Consider the following 22,734-nt stretch of genomic DNA (forward strand, 5'->3'; position numbering starts at 1 on the left):
ATAATGCAGAGATGCAATGCACGATGGAGAAAGATATTCCTCCTAATCCTGTTCACTATATGATATACTGACTGCACAATCGACCGCCTCAACCATTTCTGTGTGATTACGACTTGTGTGCTTGCATGGTCATACTTTTTTCCTTTCCCCTCCCCTTAATCCCCCATTCGCTTCCCCCCTAATTTCCCCCTCCATCCTTTTTCTCCTCCTTTCACCAGCTCCCCCTCTTGGCTCTTTCATAATCTGTTCACCCATTGCTACCGAGCGCAGATCACAAGCATTCAACGCACTGAGCTACCAAGCATATCGGTCGTCATTTTAACTGTCTATCCCTGTGCCTTCACTGTAGTGTAAGGAAGGAGGCTGTCAACAGAGATGCTGTCTGTGTACAGATGTATTTACTGTACATATACAGTTTATCAAGTGTATTATTTAAATATGCTCATAAAGGAAGCGAGTTCCACCACGTCTGCTCAGCTCTTCCTTCAACCGCCTCTCTCCGACTTCATTCCTCGCGCCATCTCTCTCCCTCATTCCACACACTGTATCATCATATTCCATGGCACTTTGTGTGTGTCCGCATACTACACATCCCCTTTCTTTACAACAGGTCTTCTTCCCTCTACTGAGTGTACTCATCGAGGTAACGTGGTCTTCGGTAACTTCTCCCACATTGCGATGTAGACGAAGACATATCTGCTGTACCAGACAAGGAAACACCACCATAGACAGCCCTTTCATTCCTTTCACTTCCGTCTTCAGGTCTTAAACTTCCCCCTTAAGATCTTACTCTCATAACCGTCTCCGGGTTCCACACTCTCCCTTCGTTTGTTTTCACAGCATTCTTGAATACCTCTGCAACTTCAGTAGGTTTCAACCAATGACATCCGTCACCCCTCAACACTGAGGGCACTTTGATCCTCACCCAATTTTCTACATTCACAGGAGAACGCTTCACAAATCTCCTGTTATCATACTACTCTTTGTTGCTCATTTGTTTGCGTCAGATGTTCTCGTCCACACCTTTCAAGCTTACATCCGTACCAGCCACCTCACCCATCCAACCCGGAAATAACTTTGTAATACCTGTAACGCTCACCTGACTCCCACGGAGGCGCTGGCCTGGTTCGCGCTGCTGTGACCTCTTCTAAGGTGATGTGCAGGGTTCGGAAGACGGACTGGACCGGGCCCCCAAATCTAGCTTGTCTGGCTCGCAGAAGTATCCTTCTGTAGGCGAAAATAAGGGATTAACTGTCTGCGGGGGTAATGCAATCGGCCTCCCACTTTCCCCTCTCACCCTCCTCGAAACCCTTCTGTGATTCCTCGTAGCGTCTCACCTTTGGGTCTGGAAGGACGAGCTCTCCATCCTGCTTCTGATGCAGGGGCGCGTTGGTATCCAGTTACTTCACTGGATTTTCGGATTGGTGAGAACCAAACTTGCTTGGCTTCCAGGTAAGTTTTTTGATAAGAGGTTACCCTTGTGTCCATGCATTAATGTACTAATGCTAGTGTCTTTTTCCCCATAGGGGCTGGGGTACGGAATGCCGCGGACAGGCACCGACCCGAGATGAGAGGTGAAATCCTTGTAGAAATCAGGTAAGTCTTTAATGAGCGTTTTTTGGTAATGTCTTTTCATTCGCTCATTAACGCTGATGTCTCTTTTTCCCCTTAGGGGCCGGGGTCCGGAAATGCCAGGATGCGGCGCGGACCCGAAATGAAGAGGGAATGAATCAACTGGTAAGTCTTAACATGGAGATTTAGCTTTCCTTATTCCCTTCTCTCTCACCTTTGTTCTGGTCTTTTTCTCCCTAGGCGCTGGGGCGTGACTGCGAATCCGGATGATCGCTGCTGAACATGGAGGCGCCCTGAAAAGGTGAGTGGAATGCGGCGCTGCAGCGATCGACGCAATGAGCTTTTAAATAAAAGTCTTCCTTTTCAGGATTGTCGGCGAGATGTCTCCGGGATGCGGATTTAGCAGGTAAGGACTTTTCCTTCTTCTGTTCTCTTCTTCTCTTCCTTTGCAGGTGATCCAGGATGCTGGCAGGCGTGGCAGAAGTCAGGATGCAGGAGCAGACACGGTGAGCGTCCAGCTGCTAGATGCAGAACAACGCGAAGCACGTGTGGCTGTTCGGGTGGGGTTTAAATAGCCTTGGAAGAAGTTCCAGGTATGTATCCTTCCTCCAATCAGGTATGTATCCTTCCCCGACCACGCCCGGATGGTAAATTAGTCCCACAGGTAAAGTAGTTCCTTTCCGGCCTCAAGGAGGCCGGGATCCTGCAGCATGGTCTGCATCAGGTAAGTGCACCCAAGCACTCCCATAATGAGCCTGGCGCCTATGGCGCCAGGACTGATGTCTTTTATGAGCCTGGCGCCATAGGCGCCAGGACACTGTCCAAAGGGCCCCTATATGGGGTTGCTGGGTCCTTCCTTGGGGACTGGATGTCCGCTTTCGGGGACGCAGGGCTTGAACCGGCTCCCCGGGAGCGGGCATCATGACAGCACTCCCCCCCCAAGGCCCCTCCCAAGGTTGTTCCCTCCGGGGGTTTTGGTTTGTCTGGGAAGAGTCGGTGGAATTTCCTGACTAATCGAGGTGCATGCACATGGTCGCTGGGTTCCCACGACCTCTCCTGAGGTCCGTACCCCTTCCAATCAATTAGGTAGAACAGTTTTGACCTAAACATTTTTGAGTCTAAAATGTTCTTCACTTCGAATTCGGGCTCCCCATCTATTAGAATAGGTTCTGGAGGTTTGAGTAGTCGGGTTCCGGGTACCACTGGTTTCAGAAGTGACACATGAAAAACAGGGTGAATTCGCATACTAGCTGGTAAATCAAGTTTAACAGCCACTGGGTTAATTATTGCCGTAATAGAATAAGGTCCCAGATATTTTGGATTAAAAGTTCGAGGCCCTTTGAGTGGTAAACGTCTGGTAGCTAACCACACTTGATCCCCAATCTGATACGGAGGTGCTTCACTCCGATGTAGATCAGCATTCTCCTTGTATTTTCTCTTGGCTTGTTGTAAATGCGTAGTTGCCTCTTTGAAGGCTTGGGTAATTGTAGAATGTAAATGTTCTACTGCAGGCATTCCGAGGTTCTGAGGTGAGTCAAGGTTTGAGGTTCGAGGGTGATACCCAAACAACGTATAAAAAGGACTGTGGCCAGTTTCAGAGTGTACCAAATTATTATATGCGTATTCGGCTATCCAAAGAATGTCTTTCCAGTTGCTTTCAGATTGCTGTAACATACACCGTAAGTACTGCTCAAGGGTCTGATTTGTCCTCTCGGTCTGACCATCGGTCTGAGGGTGGTGACTGGTCGATAATCTTACGTCGATCTGCACCATTTGACAACATTTACGCCAGAAGTGGGAAATGAATTGGCTTCCCCGGTCAGAGATTAGTATAGATGGGAATCCATGTAGCCGAACAATATTTTCGAGGAATTCTTTGGCTAGGACAGAAGCTGAAGGTAAACCTTTCAAAGGAATAAAGTGGGCCATTTTGGAAAACAAATCCACAATTACCAGAATACTATTGTACCCCGAACAAGGAGGCAGGTCCGTAATAAAATCCATTGATAGGGTGTGCCAGGGTGCTGGCGGTATGTCTAGAGGTTGAAGGAGACCGGCTGGTCTTTTCTTTTGACTTTTATTTTGGGCGCAAACACCACAGGACATCACAAAAGATTTAACATCTTTTCGCCAAGAGGGCCACCAAAATTGTCGTTTCACCTTTTCCTCTGTCTTGGCAATACCGGGGTATCCCTCTATTAATGTATCATGATAACTGGAAATAACTAGTTTGTGTAATTCCTTATGTGGCAGGAATAAGCGTCCTTGGAAATAAGGTAAACCATTACCTATGGTAAAGTCTGATCCCTTTTGTATCCGATCCTGTAAGGTTGTAGGGTCCAGGAGTTGTTTCACTCTGGCTTGAATGTCTTCAAGCGTCTGTAACGAAGTCATACCTAGAATCCTCTGTTCGGGAATTATCGGTACTGGTTCTGAGTTTGTATCAGATTCCCCCATTCCAATTCGGGATAAGGCGTCTGCTTTGCCATTCTTGCAGCCAGGTCGATAGGTAATCACGAAATCAAATTCAGCGGAAAACAAAGCCCATCGGAGCTGCCGTGATGACTGAGCCTTGGCGGTTTTCAAATACTGTAAATTCCGGTGATCAGTGATCACTGTGATGGTATGTCGAGCTCCAAGCAGATAATGCCGCCAGGCTTTAAAAGCGGACTTAATGGCTAACAGTTCTTTGTCCGTGATTGCATAATTAACCTCAGGTGCCGAGAATTTTCTGGACCAAAATGCTACGGGATGCAGTTGGTTGGTTTCGGGATCTCTTTGGGACAGGACAGCTCCCATGGCTAGGCTGGATGCGTCAGTCTCGACGACATAAGGGAGATCTGGACGCGGGTGTTTCAATATAGGTGCGTAGGTAAACTTAGCTTTTAAATCCTGAAAGGCCTGCTCGGCTTCTTCAGACCATTCAAAATGTTTATTTTTCCTCAAGAGTGCAGTAATGGGTTGTACCACGCGTGAAAATTCCGGGATAAACCTGCAATAGAAATCGGCAAAGCCGAGCATGCTTTGAACCCCTTTTACAGAGCTAGGTGATGGCCATTTGAGGATGGCATCCACTTTTCTTGAGTCCATTCGGACTCCTTTGGGTGTCAGGATGAAACCTAGAAACTCGACTTCTGTGGTATGGAAAACACATTTCTCCAATTTAGCAAATAGTTTGTGTTGGCGCAGTTTTTCAAGTACTGCCCTGACGTGTTTTCTGTGATCAGATTCCAAAGAGGAGTACACCAGAATGTCATCGATATATACGACAACACAAACATCGATGAGTTCCCGAAGGACATCATTCATGAAGTATTGGAAGGCAGCCGGCGCGTTACACAATCCGAAAGGCATCACCTGGTACTCGAATAATCCGTATTTAGTACGGAAGGCAGTTTTCCATTCGTCGCCTTCTTTAACTCGTACCAGATGATAAGCCCCCCGGAGATCTAACTTGGTGTATATGCAAGCGTCCTTCACCTGGTCAAGGAGTTCAGGGATCAGAGGCAGAGGATAACGGTTTTTAACCGTAATCTGGTTCAATGCGCGGTAATCGATACAAGTTCTAAGGTTGCCTTCTTTTTTGGGCACGAAGAACAAAGCCGAGGATGCCGGGGACTTTGACGGGCGAATAAAACCATTAGCTAGGTATTGATCCAAATATTTTCTCAAATGCAGATTCTCAGGTTCGATAAGGGCATAAATCCTGCTACAAGGAGGTTGTGCACCGGGCACCAGATCGATTTGGCAATCGTACGATCTGTGAGGAGGTAACGTGTTGGCCTGTTCCTTTTGGAAGACGTCCTGAAATTCTTGGTATTCCAGTGGTAGTTGCATGGAGGCAGAGGTTACAGATGCTAGATTAATCGTCAGGTTTTCTGGGTAGCAGGATTGTGTACAATCCGGGAAGGTTATTCTCTTAGCTCGCCAATCAATTCGAGGATTATGTGTCTCTAACAAAGGGATTCCAAGAATAACCTGAAACTGTGGAGCCTTGATTACATCAAACACAACACCCTCCCGATGGCCGTCGGGACCAATAAGAGTCACCTCAGTAGTGGAATGTGTTACCGGTCCAGAGGCAATTTCAGCTCCATCGACTGTGGTGATGACATCTTTGCTGGTTTTAGGACGGAGAGGGAGGTTAATCCTAGAGACCAATTCACGATCCACATAGTTTCCAATAGCCCCACTATCGATGTATGCCTTTATTGCATGCAACCGCTTAGGCTGTTCTGGATCTACGAGAACCATTGGCACAATGAAATGCGAGGTCTGAGAGTTAGTTTTCAAGCTCGGCAAGCGGACCCCTACACTTGTCGGGCAGAGTCGTTTCCCGAAACAGAGTCTTCATGGTTTTTATCAGCGGCGCCTACCACCTTTCGGGGCGGTTTTGCCGGGCAATCTCGTAGAAAGTGTCCAGAATTCCCACAATAAAGACATCATTTTAACTGCTGCCTCCTTTCACGTTCCTTTTGAGTTAAGGATCCTTTAACCCCTTCAATTTTCATAGGCTCAGAGACATCAACTCCCTTGGTATTAGCATGGGTCTTGACCAACACCCGGGTCTCAAACCTGGACCGATCTGCTTTTCTGTTTTGAAGTCTGTGATCCAATTGGACCACTAAGTCTATATACTCTGTGCATTCTTGGGGCGGATTTACAACTTGGGCCAAGACATCTTTAAGTTCTCCGCGTAGGCCTTGATAAAACAACGTGACTCTTTTATCCTCTGGCCGTCCCGTTTCCACAATTAGTCTATTAAAGGTTGCAATATAGGATAGGAGGTCCTGATTGCCCTGTCTCAGGGATAGAAGTTCATCATCCAGAGCCTGCCCCTGAGAGTGTCGAGCAAATAACCTTTCCATGCTTGCTTGAAACCTTTCAAAATCACGGAGAATCGGGTCATCTTGAGTAACCAGTGGAACTGACCAATCGGCAGCGCAGCCGCTGAGATATGACAATACAAAGGCTACCTTGGTCTGATCATTAGGGAAGGCCCCAGGTCTGCATAGGAAGTGCAAACGACACTGATTTATGAATACGGCGAATCGTTTGGGGTCCCCAGCAAAGCGTTCGGGTGGGGCCAGCGGCATGTTTCCAGGTAGATTAATCTGCACAGGGTTACTGGAAACGACAGGAGCGGGGTTCCCTCCGGAACCGGGTAGAGGAGCTTGCCCAGCTTGACCTTGCAAAAGCTGTCTGGCCAGGCCATCAGTTCTTTCCTTTGATATTATTAATTCCCTCCTGAGGGCATTAGTCTCTTCACGAGCGGCATGTACTTCGGCCCGTAATTCCCCCAGTAATTGGGCCAACTGATCAGTCTCAGAACTTTCCATAGCGCCTGGGTGGGAATTTGTAGGAAGGCTTCGCGTTCTGTAACGCTCACCTGACTCCCACGGAGGCGATGGCCTGGTTCGCGCTGCTGTGACCTCTTCTAAGGTGATGCGCAGCGTTCGGAAGACGGACTGGACCGGGCCCCCAAATCTGGCTTGTCTGGCTCGCATAAGTATCATTCTGTAGGCGAAAATAGGGGATAAACTGTCTGCGGGGGTAATGCAATCGGCCTCCCACTTTCCCCTCTCACCCTCCTCGAAACCCTTCTGTGATTCCTCGTAGCGTCACACCTTAGGGTCTGGAAGGACGAGCTCTCCATCCTGCTTCTGATGCAGGGGCGCGTTGGTATCCAGTTACTTCACTGGATTTTCGGATTGGTGAGAACCAAACTTGCTTGGCTTCCAGGTAAGTTTTTTGATAAGAGGTTACCCTTGTGTCCATGCATTAATGTACTAATGCTAGTGTCTTTTTCCCCATAGGGGCTGGGGTACGGAATGCCGGGGAACAGGCACCGACCCGAGATGAGAGGTGAAATCCTTGTAGAAATCAGGTAAGTCTTTAATGAGTGTTTTTTGGTAATGTCTTTTCATTCGCTCATTAACGCTGATGTCTCTTTTTCCCCTTAGGGGCCGGGGTCCGGAAATGCCAGGATGCGGCGCGGACCCGAAATGAAGAGGGAATGAATCAACTGGTAAGTCTTAACATGGAGATTTAGCTTTCCTTATTCCCTTCTCTCTCACCTTTGTTCTGGTCTTTTTCTCCCTAGGCGCTGGGGCGTGACTGCGAATCCGGATGATCGCTGCTGAGCATGGAGGCGCCCTGAAAAGGTGAGTGGAATGCGGCGCTGCAGCGATCAACGCAATGAGCTTTTTAAATAAAAGTCTTCCTTTTCAGGATTGTCAGCGAGATGTCTCCGGGATGCGGATTTAGCAGGTAAGGACTTTTCCTTCTTCTGTTCTCTTCTTCTCTTCCTTTGCAGGTGATCCAGGATGCTGGCAGGCGTGGCAGAAGTCAGGATGCAGGAGCAGACACGGTGAGCGTCCAGCTGCTAGATGCAGAACAACGCGAAGCACGTGTGGCTGTTCGGGTGGGGTTTAAATAGCCTTGGAAGAAGTTCCAGGTATGTATCCTTCCTCCAATCAGGTATGTATCCTTCCCTGACCACGCCCGGATGGTAAATTAGTCCCACAGGTAAAGTAGTTCCTTTCAGGCCTCAAGGAGGCCGGGATCCTGCAGCATGGTCTGCATCAGGTAAGTGCACCCAAGCACTCCCATAATGAGCCTGGCGCCTATAGCACCAGGACTGATGTCTTTTATGAGCCTGGCACCATAGGCACCAGGACACTGTCCAAAGGGCCCCTATATGGGGTTGCTGGGTCCTTACTTGGGGACTGGATGTCCGCTTTCGGGGACGCAGGGCTTGAACCGGCTCCCGGGGAGCGGGCATCATGACAATACCCTTCCTTCCTCTACTAAGTTCAAATAGTGAGAGGCCTGTGGTGTCATGTGGTGTGAATCTGTGTGCAATCATTGTTTTCCTCACGACACTCTTCCAATCTCTCCCATTTGCCCATGCCCATCTAATGGCTTCTTTAATTATTCTGTTATACCTTTCCACAATTCCATTAGTCTGTGGGTGGTAAATGGTGCTGGATTTGTGTAAGATAGCTCGCCCCTTACAATACTTCTCCATCTCATTTGATTAAAATTGCGGACCATTATCAGTGAGAATCTCGATTGGATACCACACACGTTCACTTAAATTCTTCAAAAACTCAAGTCACCCACTTGGTAGACACATGCAGTGTTATCATCACATCAATCGCAATCGTCTCCCATGGTCTCCCAGGGATGTCTGTGAGAGCCATGGAACACTTCACCCCTACACACCCTTTATCACTATTGATGCAAAAGATACAATATCTGACGATCTTCTCTATTTGGCTATCATATGCCGGCCACCAGTAGTTGTTCCTTATTCATTGTTTACTTTTCACTATCCCTTGATGTCCTTAATGTCCTAGTCGCACAATATTTTCTCTCAACTCCTCAGGCGGAACCAACTTGTCTCCTCTCATAACAATTCCATCCAACACACATAGTTCCAACTTAACGTTCTAAAATCCTTCCACCCCTGCCTTCTGCGCAGCTTATTTGTCCAATTTGCCCTCCAACAATTCATTAACGACCATGCTCTATTTGACATCCTTGTACTTGCCCCCAGCCACTCCTGCTTTTATATTGAAGGTTACACTATTTCACATATTTCATCTTGCTCCTCTCCCTCCTCCTCTTGTTCTACCTTAATTGTCATCCATAATAAACAGTCTGCAGCATAGTTCCTTACTCCAGGAATGTATTAAACTGTGAAATTGAATTCCTTTAGTTTAGATACCCACCTTCTTATCCTTCCTAGAAACCTGTCTAAACCCTTTGTGGAAAACACCTCAACTAACAGCTTGTGATCAGTGTGCATCTGGAAGGTGGTGCCCCACATGAAACCTCTAAATTTGTCCATAGCCGATATGATAGCTAGGGCCTTCTTTTCAGTTGTAGCATAGGCCTTCTCTGAGCTTTTCAACAGCCGAGAGGCAAAGGATATTACAACTTCCTTCCCTTCTTTCACTTGTGTGAGAACAGCACCCAATCGCACGTTGCATGCATCCATGGTAATTATTGTATGTCAACCTCTCTGATAATTCTGCAATGCCAAGGCTGTTGTCAAAGCTCCCTTTCTATATTTAAACTCACTCTCGCATTGATCATTCCATCCAAATGTCCCTTTTATTTTTAGTACACTCCTTAAGGCACTTGTATGATCATCAAATCCTCTCAAAAATTTAGAATAGTACTCAGCCATCACTAACAATGTTCTAAGATGCTCTTTACAATTCAGAGTACTCATGTGTTCTATCGTATCAATCAAATCTTTCTTGGGGGATATCTCCCCTTCTGAAATCACATGGCTCAGGAACTCAATCTCCTTCCTGTTCATCTTTGATTTCTCTTTGCTGAGCGTCATTCCAACACTATTTAATTTCTCAAGACCTGTACCTAATCTCTTATCATGCTTTTCTTTGTTTTCAGCGTATACTAACAAATCGTCTAGAACAAAAAAAATCACTCCCTCTTCTCCTTCAAATAATCTGTACATTATTCTTTGAAAGAAAGAAAGCTGCAGAGAAAAGACCAAACAGCATTCTCTTGTATTGAAACAACCCCTCCAGGGTTATGAAAGCAGTCAAATGCCTTGACGCCTTATGTAGTTTGATCTGGTGATATCCTGCAGAACACATTTGCTGGCGCCATCGTTGACATGAGTTCATGTATGTTCGGCAGTGGGTGTCTTTCAGGAATAACACACTTGTTGAGCTGCCTTAGATCTACACAAACTCTGACCTTCACTGAGCTTTTCCTCACCACTACTAGTGGTGACACCCATTCAGACGCAGCAATACTCTCTATAATTCCTTGTTTCTCTAGCTTCTGCAGTTCTTTCTTTACTTCACTCTCACCGACAACGGAACATTGCTGAGATTCTGGGCAACTGGTTTACTGCCTTCTCTCAGCTATATACGATGCGTGAAACGACTCAAACAACCTATTTTTCCCTGAATACTTCCTCTGATATCTTCACTTCTTTAGCATCTCCATTCGCACCTTGGACCTTGGACACTGATTCCTCAGCATTTGGATCCAGTTTTACTTTTAGGTGTTCTTGATACGTCCAACTCAGGAGTGGAGAAGCATCTTTTTTTGATACATACATATGCCCTTCTGCTGTTCTTCGTCTGAAACATAGGACTGTCTTAAACCATCCAATCAGATCAATTTTCACCCTCCATAGGCTTTTGGATTAATTCCTACTTCATGTAGATACTTGGGTCCCATTCTTTCCCACATATCTTCCGGAATTAACATATACTTGGCCCCATAATTGGCCATCGTCACTATGGGAACACTCTTTACATGCACAACAGCCTTGGGATTGTCAGTGGTTTCCCCTTCCTCATTCCACACTGTGTGTATGCACTCTTCCCCATCATCACTTCCTCCATCATCGATCCAGTTCATGCTTTCATTCTTGTTCCTGCAGAATTTGGCCAGATGTCCCTTTCCGCCACAATTTCTGCATATTATCCTCAGCCCAGGGCAGGTCAGATTGTTGGCCCAATGCGAGGGGCTGTCACACCTGTAGCATGTTCTGACAGACATTCTTCCCCTTGCTCCTTGCCTCCCTCTTCCTTGCTCGAATCAATGGTTGAATGTCTTATGATTTCTCTATTAACTCCTTCTCTGTTGTTGTTCCATCTCCTTCTCACATTTTGACCCTCAACCGCAGTAATCGATTCATTGTTGACATGCCCACGGAGGGATTATTCACAGAAATGTATTTTACTCTTCCTTCTAGCGTCCTTACACACCTCTCTGTGTGTTCAATTTCCTTTGCCATACGTTAAACAGTTTCAAGTGGTGGATCACCCTCTGCCCATAATCTTTTTCTCATTTTGCTACTACTGCACTCTAGCATAAATTGATCTCTGAACCTTTCTTCCAATTGTTGGTTAAAATTGCAAGTTCTTGCTAATGTCCTTAAGGCTGTGATATATTGCTCTACATTTTCACCTTCTTCTTGTACACATTTTCCAAACTTGTATCTTTCCAAGATAATGCTAAGTTTCTTTTCATAATGGTTTAACATCTTCTTTACTGCTTTTTCATATTCATTTATATATTGAGTCTCTTCACCTGTCAATTCTGGTAGGTCATCAAATTTCTCCTGTCCCTAAACAATGTAGAAATAGTGATTTATTCCGTTCTACACTATAATTTATTCCACAAACTACATTGGCATAATGCTCAAATCCTTTGAGCCATCTTTTCCAGGGAATTCTTGGTTGAACAATTTCTGGTAAGAACATTGTGGGAGGAGGTAAACCCTGCATTGCCGTGGTGGTTGGTGCTTATTGTTTATGTTGAAACCACTTGTTTTATTGCTAATTCTGTAGATGGTTCAATTAATTGACGCACTATCTTGCTTCAGTATTGTCATGCTATCATGTTTTGACCTCTGGCAGCAGGAGATGAAGAAAGAAGAAAGAAAAAAAAAAGATTTATATTTCATTTATTCTTTTTTTTGTATACTAAGACAAGTAGGACTATGATCAGTTATTCTTGGGAATATGCCTGACTTCCCAATAGGCTGCCCTGCGCATGACATAACGCACATGCAATTTGCAGGTCCTTTCCTCCTTTCCTCTAAAGGGTGCTGGTGGTGCCCTTTTCCACTTCCTTCTTCTTTTTTTTTCTAATGAGGGGAACGCAGCGCCGCTAGCCGTTGCTTTCTCACCTGGAGTCAGTTTCGGTTGCCAATACCTGGCTGGAGCTCACTGTGCTCGCCGCACTATCAGGTGAGCTCTTCTCTTTGTCGCCACCTCTGTAGTGTAAGGAAGGAGGCTGACAACAGAGGTGCTGTCTGTGTACAGATTTATTAACTGTACGTACACAGTTTATCAAGTGTATTATATAAATAGCTCACATAGTAAGCGAGCTCCGCAATGTCTACTCAGGTCTTCCTTCAACCGCCTCTCTCTCCGACTCCACGCCTCACACCATCTCTCTTCATCTGTTCCAAACACTGTGTTATCAGATTTCATGACACAGTGTGTGTGTCCGTATACTACATTCACTATTATGGAAATGTTCTGCCACTCTTATTCAAGAACCAAATTCATCCATTTGTAACCCACATATGTGCCCTTCTCTTTGAATGCTGCCCCCTCTAGCAGTGACAAAAGTGAAGATATGCACATTCACCACTGTGTACCTCAAGGAAACAGCTCCCTCTAGTGGAGCATTCTGTGCGGTCTGGCAGCCTCTACTGCACATGATAGCATCGGACAAACATACATCTGACCTTGTATTTTATAGCTATATTATGTATATATATTTTTTGTTTTCAAGGACAAGACTTTAGTTGCATGGGCGTTAAGGTGAGCAATACATTGTACCAAAACCTTTGAAATTCAAGGCAAAAACTTCAGTTGCAGGGACATTAAGGTGTGAACTAACACTAAAAAAAAACCTGAAATTCAGCTAACGCCACTTAACTTCGCGCCTCCTGTTGCACAGCCTATGACCACAATTATGACATCACAGATCACATCACTGATGTCATCACTAGTTACATCACAACAGCAACCAGCATTAAGGATGGCCTTCAGCCATAGTCAGTGTGCATGGCCAAATATATTTTAACACATTAATGAGTACTAATTATGGCCTTCAGTCATGGACACTTGCCACAGTTTTCACCCATGTGCACTGTATATTTTAAAACACTAACAAGCCAACAGCCATAGACTTTGGATTTCACCAGTTGTGCCCACTGTTTATTATATACACTGATCAGTCACTAGCCATGGACTTTAGCACAATACTGGCCAGTGGCCCAATCTTTGTCTGTGCCCGCTATATATTCTAACATGTAAATGGGCCTCACTAGCCATGCCTTTGACCATGAGCAGTTTGTACATCTTTTGGCTATGTCCACTGTATATTTTAAAATAATAAAATGCAATTAGCAATGGCCTTTGGCCGTGCCCACTATCTATAATATACACTAACCAGCCACTAGCCATGGTCTTCAACACAATACTAGCCAGTGACCACAGCATTTGGCTGATGACTGTATATTCTAACATAAGAATGGGCACTAGCTATGGGCCTTTAGCTATGGCCACTGACTACAGCTTTCAACGTTGGCCAATGTATATTCCAAAACAGTGATGGGCTACCAGGAGCTGGTCAGTGACCCCAGCCTTTGTCATGGCCAAGTCCACGGCCTAAATTGTTGTTAAGGTAATCAAAGTTTTCATGAGCTAACTTATAAATTATGTTATGTCTAATTCCATTATTGATGTAATCAGTTATGTACAATGTAATTAGTGTTGTCACCAGTGATATTTTCTGTGATGTCATCATTGTGGTAATAAGATGCGCAACAGGGGGCCCACAGGTAAGGTGGCTCTATCTGAATTACAGGGGTTTTGTTCCGTTAAGGTCTGGCGTCAATGTCTCTGCAACTAAAGGTTTTTCCTTGAATTTCAAGTTTTCTTTTTACAATGTGTTGCTTACCTTAACGTCCCAGCAACTAACATTTCATGGGTTGTGTTCCATACATAATTTACATTAATAATACAGACAATTGGGCTAATGAAAACAATGTAAGATGTGTAGAAAGTAAAATAAAATGAAATTGTGCAACCACATTCTCCCCAAATGAAACTGTTCTTAAAAAATGTGTTTGCATATTTACTTAACTTTTAAGGGCCCGATTCATGGAATCGGGCGCAGAAATGGTGCCAGGGCCACGTGCCGAGAAGGACCCTGCGTGAGCAGTGGTGCAGAAAAATAATAGCACGGCATAAGTATTCATGGTTTTCAAGAGGCATTACTAGCTGTCGTGCAAGAAACAACAAGCGGCGCGAGGAATGTCCCCAAAATGCCCCCACACACACCATAAAGCAAGTTAAAGGACTAACACGACGCAAACCTCCTCACCATCCCTGGCCCAGTATCCAGCATCTTAGAGAAAATGCGTGACAAAACATCACAATCCCAGGCCGTAACCCAGCAAAATCGTGTGAGAAAACCTCTCAATCCCAGGCCATACCCCAACGAAATTGCATGACAAATCCTCACAATCCCATGCTGTACCCCAGCCAAATCGCGCAATAAACTCCTAGCAATCCCAGGCCGTACCACAGCAAAATTGTGTGACAAAACCTCTCAATCCCAGGCCGCACCCCAGAAAAAACGCGTGCCCTCCCTCGCAAGCCCAGGCCGTACCCCATCAAAATCGCGCAACAAACCCTCACAATCCCAGGCAGTACAGCAGTGAAATCGGGCCCCCCCCACCTAAGTGTAGGCTACACGCCTTACAAAAATGTGAGTTCCCCCTACACCCTCAGCACCCAACCTGGCCACATACCCCCTACTGCACATGAAGCACTGTAATCCACACACCATCCCCCAGCCCCCCTCAACTGTGACACCCACCTCAGGCAGAACCCACCTGAAGGGACACCGCCCACAGGCTGCCCCCTGTAGAAGGGACACCCCTCACAGGTATCCCCCTCCATCCTGGACAACCCCCCTCACCTGTGACACCCCCCACAGGCAGCTCCCTCCAGAAGGGACCCCCCCACAGGCATGCCCCTCCAGACTGGACACCACCCCTAACCCCCCTCACCTGTGACAGCCCCTGCCGCCATACTCCTCCAGAAGGGACAGCCCCACAGGTATCCCCTTCCAGACTGGACACCACCCCCAGCCCCCCTGACCTGTGACACCCCCTGCAGGCATCCCTCTCGAGAAGGGACAACCCCTACAGGCAGCCCCCTCCAGACTGTACATCAGCCCCAGGCCCCCTCACCTGTGACACCCCCCCGCAGGCAGCACCCCCAGAAGGGACACCCCCAAAAGTCATCCCCCTCCAGACTGGACACGCACCCAACCCCCCTCACCTGTGACACCCGCTGCGGCCATACTCCTCCAGAAGGGACAACCCCACAGGTAGCCCCTTCCAAACTGTACACCACCCCCAGACCCCCTCACCTATGACACCCCCGCAGGCTGCACCCTCCAGAAGGGACACCCCCCAAAGGCAGCCCCCTCCAGACTGGGCATGACCACCTATGACACCCCTACAGGCAGCCCCCTCCAGAAGGGACACCCCCCACAGGCACCCCCCTCCAGACAGGACACCACACCCAGGCCACCCTCACTTGTGACACCCCTGACAGTGTGACACATCAACACTGCAATGAATGTCTGTTGCTCACCTGAACCTGTGTGGTGTGACCACACCATGAATTGCAACATGAACATGTATCCAGCAAATCCAAACAACTGCAATCACCAGAGGCCCATCCATGAGTGTAGCATCTGCTCACACTCCCTTCCAGGCCTTAATCATCCCCCAACATATACATGTGACAAGTGAGTGCAATAACATGTGAATGCTGCCCATGCCACATTGCCATGGCATCAAAGCAAAGGGACAGAATGTGTGCCCACAAGAGAAGCAAACATACCAAAACTTGTTTCAAGACCCACAAACAATGGCCAGGCATGTCACAGCCTGAGCATGAGTGAGCTGAGTGGCAAAATACCTGTCAGGGAACTATAACATGACCGGTCCATTGATGGGTGATGCTAGGGCACTCAGAGAGAGCATGACTCACAGAGACTGGTGAATTGTTCAGCCACTCTGGAATATCAAAAATATGCCACTACTGCATTCCAGTGGTAGCAATTGACCAACACCTGAGAAAAAGCATTGTGTGATTGCACATGCTGGTGAAGGTGTATGCAAAACATGTGTTTTACATAGCAATAACAAAGTAATGTGCCATGACTGTGACCATGGAACACTCCCACGTAGAGCCCACCTCCCTCCACCCCAACCACAGTGATGCCAAACACGGAGTGAGGCAGCACAGGTCAATGGAAATCCAAATAGACAGTGCACACCCATTTGTCTGATTGACATACCCCCACATGTAAGGCACATGTGCATCCTGCCAACCACATACATCCCAGCAACAACAATACACAAGCATGCAGGCAACAAGACAAATGACTTGAAATGGAGAGATGCACTAGCTCAAAATAGAACTAGCAAACAGGCCGACACACAAATGAACTGCACAAAGTGTGGAATTTAACAAACACAATGATATATATTCAATGAATATTTACAGGAAAAATATACAAAAGAAACTTAATGATGTCCATGTAAACATTTAAAAAAATAAAATCCTTATGCCTAGATAACTATATGCAGTAAAAAAAGGGGAAGGAATGTCAGAAAAGTCTGGAGAAAATAATAAATAAATAAAGGAAATCTCCACCTAAATAACTATATACTCAGGCAGTGGGCTAGTCCCTTTCCTCATCCCCAATCTCGCTCAGTCTCTCCACCAGGGCTAAGTCCAGCTCCATGTCCTCATCCCCCAGGCAGGCCTCTGTTGTTGCCTAGAGGGCTTACAGGGCCTCCAGCATATGTGTCTCTACCACCTCTGCTTCCCTGCAAGTGGCCACCGGGATGGCAGCCCGCCTCCTTGCCAGACGCAGCACAACCACAGCCCTGGCCAACACAATCCTTGCTTCCCGAGCTGGCTGCCTCTCTGCTCTGATTTGTTGCCCAATAGCACCGGAACACGTAAGACATCCTTTCCCTGAGGTCCACGTGTTCCTCCTGCCTCACATCATGTACCTGCCCCCTTTCAATTTTGGACCCTAAGATAGGTAGCCTCCTCCTTAATGCCTGCTGCTGCCACAGTGCCCGGTGCCTGCTTTGGGTGTAGACCCTCCGTGCTGATGACAATATGCAGGGGTGTACAGCCCGTGCCATGCTTCTGGGTGCTTGCTGTCCCTCCATTGCTAGTGACCCTGTCAGTGCCTGGGTAGGCACAGTGATTACCTCAGCTGATTGACCTTCTACTCCCAGCTCGGGCTGTGATGTTGGCTCCATCCGACTGGGCAACGTGGGTGGGACTTGTGCACAGGGGGCCCTGGCGGTATCTGGGCCGGAAGGCACCTCAGAGAACTACTGGCGCACAGAAGAGGAAGACGACCAGGGGGTCACATTACTGAACAGCCAATGCAGCACAAACCAGAACAGGCATGTTGCAAGCCGGCCGATGAAGCATCATGCCTCATTGTAATGATGTGCAAGCAGTCTACGTGTAGCCTGCACATCATCATAGATGATGGCTGTATGTCTCGCCACCCGGCCTGCACAGGTAGCGCATAGTCCTGCATGGCAACAGCAGATGGTAATGGGGTGTCAGTCTGTGTGGACACAGCCGCCACCAGGGGCTGAGCCTAGGTGGAGGCATCATAGCAAGTGCATACAGCTGCATCTGCTGGCCCACGGACAAGATTTTGCACAGGCACCTCCAGGGTGGCCTGCACAGCCTCATGCCCCAGGGACAGGACTGCAGTAGTCACGGCCACATCAACACACCCACCTGACCCCATGGGCTGTGCTTCAATGGCCACCTCCTCCACCTCCCCTCCCACCAACCTGGATGCCTCCAGGGAGTTTTCCGCAATCGATGGCCCCTGTGTGGCATCACCTGTCCCCCCCACTGCTGAGGAGTCCACTCCCACCTTCGCCCTCTTGGACATACCCCAAGCAGCATTTCCTGATGGTACCAGTGCAGCCACAGCCACCTCGCTCCCTGAGGATGTGCTTTCATGGGGCGTGATTGGGCCTTGCGCCTCAGCCTGGTGGAGGCATCCCTGCTGCCATGCCCAAAAGCACTGCTTCCGCCCTCTTCATCAGATGCAACTGGGGAAAAGGAGGCACAGAACAGAAATATCAGTGTACCGCACCAATGTGTGCGTGGCAATACCAACATTCACATGAACTTGACTAGTCAAAGGAACAACCATCATCCTCCACCCCCAAACACATGGCCATGCAATCCACATCCATGCACATGCATGCATGCCCATCACTCCAGACATTCACATCAAGCTACGTGCCACTCTCATGACCAATCAATTGTATATGCTACACACACATGAATCATGTGCACATAGACATGTCGTGGACACACATCAACAGAGACCACAAGCAGTGTGATGATCAATCACATCAGAGTCCCGTCAACTGTACTCCCGCTATACGACTATGCCAGACATCGAAATGCACATGTTACATTCAGCCGTGAGTGATGGCCAGTCACACATTCCCATCTTTGCCACATACACATGAACATCATCCATGCACATGATGCGGGCAACACTACCTCAACTGTCACACTTGTCACACCGGCACATCTCAGACACAAGTAACAAAACATGTGCACAGTCTCAAAGGCAGCAGTACAACACACAATACAACTGATATCTCATTCAAATTACATATGCTCCAGTGCACACATGGAGAGCATTGTCTGGGACATGCACGCAGACATCCGTCTCAGAGGCATACTTGCTGCAAGCCTAAGGGGCTCACTGACAACATTCAGCAACATGCACATGCACTGTAGAGCATCATAAAACATGGATATTCACCAGTCGACTCCAGATGTTGACGCAACTTGCAGACCTCGGTGTGCATCACTGGGTAAAACTTGTGCCACTCCAGGACCCGCATGTTGGTAATAGACAGCCAGCACCCGCATGCACGGTCCATCTCCGCGGTGGCACTGGCCTGGATGAAGTGCATGGCCTTGCTGTGAGTCCTGGATTTCAGGTCCTCCCAGCGCTTGTGCACAGTCTTGAAGGTCTGGGGTGCCACTCCCTCTGCACTGATGGCAACCGTTAACCCGTTGCAGATGCGCTGATGTCCTTCCTTGCCACGTTGCATCTGTGGGTTGAAGAGGGAATCAAAATTCTCTATGACCTTCTCCACCAGGATGTCAACTTCCCTGTAAGTGAAGTTGACAGCCCTCTGCTTCGCTGCCATGGGGTTGCCACTTTGGTTTGACGATGATGGTGCAGACATGGCAACCCCTGAGGTAGGTGTGGATGGGCAAGGTGGTCCTGAAATAAGCTGTGGAGCGGTGGTGGTGGTATGGAACAGTGGGAGTCCGGTGAAGCAGCTGAGGTGGTCACAGGGCCAAGGACAGCAGCATTAGCAATGTCTGGACAGCAGGCACTCAAAACGCAGGACAGGTGGGCAGCAGGCACACACACTGGGCAGGCAGAAGCAGATGGCTCAGTAGGAGGCAGCTCAGGGCAGTAGGAGGCAAGTTAAATGGCTCAGAGGCAGGAGCATGGCTTGTTCGTGTATTAATGCTTGGACAGCCGTAAACAGAGTGACAGGACATTGCGCGTAAGGAATTCACGTGGACATGTGAAATCCGAGGAAGTCTCTCAGCGCGTAACTTATGTGACACACGCTGCGCACTGGTGTTGAACACGCCAGATTTGGGGATGCACAAGTATGTGTAGAAACAACTCTGATCATACATGCAAAATGGGGTAGACGGATGAGTGGAATACTGCTATTTTTGGGGTGCCACGCAATTCGTTCACTTCTGGGACCATGCAAACTTATTATTTTGCTGGATGATTTGCCTCCACGCATACGTGAGTCCGCTTTAGTTTTTTCAGAAGCTAACAGTGATTTGATATGCAATTTTCCTACTCTGGGTGCCCCTGTGTGTCATGTACCTCTATTCTAACCTTAACTGTAACTTTTGGGGGTTCACATATGCTTTATTTGTGTTGCTGGGTGCCACTGCGTATCACGTACCACTTTTCTTTTTCTCGGAAGCTATGCAGGAGGTCTCTCGTACACTATTTCCCTTTTTTGGGTAACTGTGCGTTACGCATCCTGTATTTTTGTCACCTGGGGTACATTTGAGCCTTGCTGGACCATCACGTACACTTCCCCCTCACTCTAATTGCCCAGGACAATTGCTTGGTGTGCCTTCCATCGTTCACTTACACCTGGAACATGAGTGGAAAGGCCCCAAGAGGGAAAGGTGGCAGAGGTAGCCGGGGCCGGGGTCCGGGACGTGCAGTGGAAGCTGCTGTCCCAGTCCCAAGGGTCCAGGGACATGCAGGGGAAGCAGCTGCTCCAGGCAAAAGGGTCCAGGGATGTGCAGCAGGAGCTGCTGTCCCAGCCCCAAGGATCCAGGGATGTGCAGCGGAAGCAGCTGTCCCAGACCGAAGGGTCTAGGGACATGCAGTGGAAGCTGCTGCCCCAGCCCCAAGGGTCCAGGGACATGCAGCAGAAGCAGCTGTCCCAGGCCCAAGGGTCCTTGGGCCTGCAGCGAAAGCTGCTGTCTCAGCCCCAAGGGTCAAGTGACGTGCAGGGGAAGCAGCTGTCCCAGGCCCAAGGGTCCAGGGATTTGCATCGGAAGCTGCTATCCCAGCCCCAAGGAGCCAGGGACATGCCGTGCAAGCTGCTGTCCCATTCCCAAGGGTCCAGGGACATGCACTGGAAGCTGCTGTCTCAGCCCCAAGGGTCCAGGGATGTGCAGTGGATGCTGCTATCCCAGCCCTAAAGGGTAAGGGTCATGCAGCTAAAGCAGCTGTCCCAGCCCCGAAGGATAAGGGACATGAAGCTAAAGCTGCTGGCCCAGCCCCAGTGGGTGATGCCATACTCCAGGCCACTAATGGTCCAGCATGTGGGGCCCTGAGTGGTCCCAGCCACACAGGGTCAACGTCAATATCATGTGCCAAGAAGGCAAAACCTGCACAGCAGGAACAAGCTCAACCCCATGGCACGGCAAAGGACAATGCCACATTGAGGAAGAGGTACTTCGATGATGAAGAACTCCAGATCCTCATGGATTATGTGACAGGGCACCACCATGACATGTGACTGCACCCAGGGAGTACACATACACCAGCTCAGCATATGTGTATTGGCAGCATGTCACGGATGTGATAAACGCCTTAGGGTATGAGAAGAGCACTGCTGCTCAGGTCATGAAGCGCTGGAATGACCTCACCCGTCGCACTAAGTTCAAAATGGGTGCCAAACTCGCCTCTGCTATGGCAACTGTAGGGGGGACACCAGAGGAGGAGGTGCTCACCCTGCATGAAGATGCCTGCCAGATTACGAGGGCACGTCCAGTGAGTTACCAAGACTGTGCATCCTGAGTACGTGTGGTGAAAGTTAAAAAAGAAGTATGATTGTGTTGCTATTCTACCAGTATTTGAATGACGGCCATGGGTTACTCATTACCTAATGTACCAACTCCTGTCCTGTGTACTCAAGAGTGGATACAACCCATGTGTTCTACATCAGTTGCACATGGCCGTGTGACAGTACTCATCCCCCACAAGCATGGCCAGCCAACATCTGCAACATGATACCACAATGTGTCATCTTGTTAGTTGTATCAGTGATGTCAGTCACTCTTCCCAGCTAGACATGTGCTTGTGTCTGAAGCACAAGTTACACTTCAAGCACTGCAGGGTGTAGATTCTATATTCACATATATAGTTAGGTGCTTCCATGCTACATAGACCTTTCAAGGAGACTAGCAACATGCCTCACGGCGTGCTATGTATGAGTGTGCATATTTCTAGACTGTGCACATCCACGCTGCCGCTATGACAATGACTGTGGAGTAGATTTGCTGTGAGGCCTGATCCCTGTTACCCTCCCACACTCATCACACACTCCATGGGTCCATGCCCCTCTCCCTTTTGTGGGTCACTGTACTGTCTTCCTATCTCAAACTGGATTTAATTACTCTCTCCACTTCACAGACCTTGGCTAGGTGTTACTCTTACAGTCATACTTCAACTTGGACTTTTTCCTTTGTTCAGCACTTAGGGCATGTTTCCATTGTGTGCAGTCCCTGTGCCAGTGCAACACTGGTGTGGCGCGTGATGGATTCGTACTTGGGTGTCAATATGTGTGTCTGCTTGTTGACATGTCATCTAATAGCATGCCACTGAGCCACATGACCATGCCCATTTCACAGGTATTAATTAATACTTTGCAGTGCCGTGTGCCATAAGGTGCTTGCTAAGAACCATGTTTGTTGTCAATGTGTCCATTTGCTGCAAGGGTCTGAGCATGTAATGTTGTTGCCAGTCTGCCTATGCCATGATCAGATGGCTTCTTGTACATAGTCTGTGTATGCTGCTTCTCTCCTGGTGACATCCCCTGCATTCTGTTGCATGACTTCATTGTGATACACATGTTTACTGGAGACACGTTCACATGACTCCTCATGTCTTTTTCTGTCCTTTTGCAGGTGAGGAGGCACCAGATGCAGAGGCGGAGGAAGAGGAGGAAGAAGAGTCTGTGCCGGTCCAGACGACCAGTGGCAGCTG

General features: G+C 48.1%; 1 protein-coding gene across 1 annotated transcript; it reads left to right on the forward strand.

The window, feature by feature from the left end:
- The first annotated feature begins 20,495 nt into the window (after positions 1 to 20,495).
- On the forward strand, positions 20,496 to 20,945 carry LOC138559779 (M-zodatoxin-Lt4a-like). The gene has a single exon (XM_069642741.1). It carries the CDS (start codon positions 20,496 to 20,498, stop codon positions 20,943 to 20,945), a length of 450 nt encoding a protein of 149 aa, XP_069498842.1.
- The last annotated feature ends 1,789 nt before the right edge of the window (positions 20,946 to 22,734 follow it).

Source organism: Ambystoma mexicanum, chromosome 1q (genome assembly GCF_040938575.1).
Source record: "Ambystoma mexicanum isolate Mex_15411 chromosome 1q, UKY_AmexF1_1, whole genome shotgun sequence".
Taxonomy (NCBI): Eukaryota; Metazoa; Chordata; class Amphibia; order Caudata; family Ambystomatidae; genus Ambystoma; species Ambystoma mexicanum.

What these genes read in the sequence shown, in the direction of transcription:
- LOC138559779 (XM_069642741.1), top strand. Translation starts at nt 20,496, where the DNA reads ATGCAGGGGAAGCAGCTGCTCCAGGCAAAAGGGTCCAGGGATGTGCAG.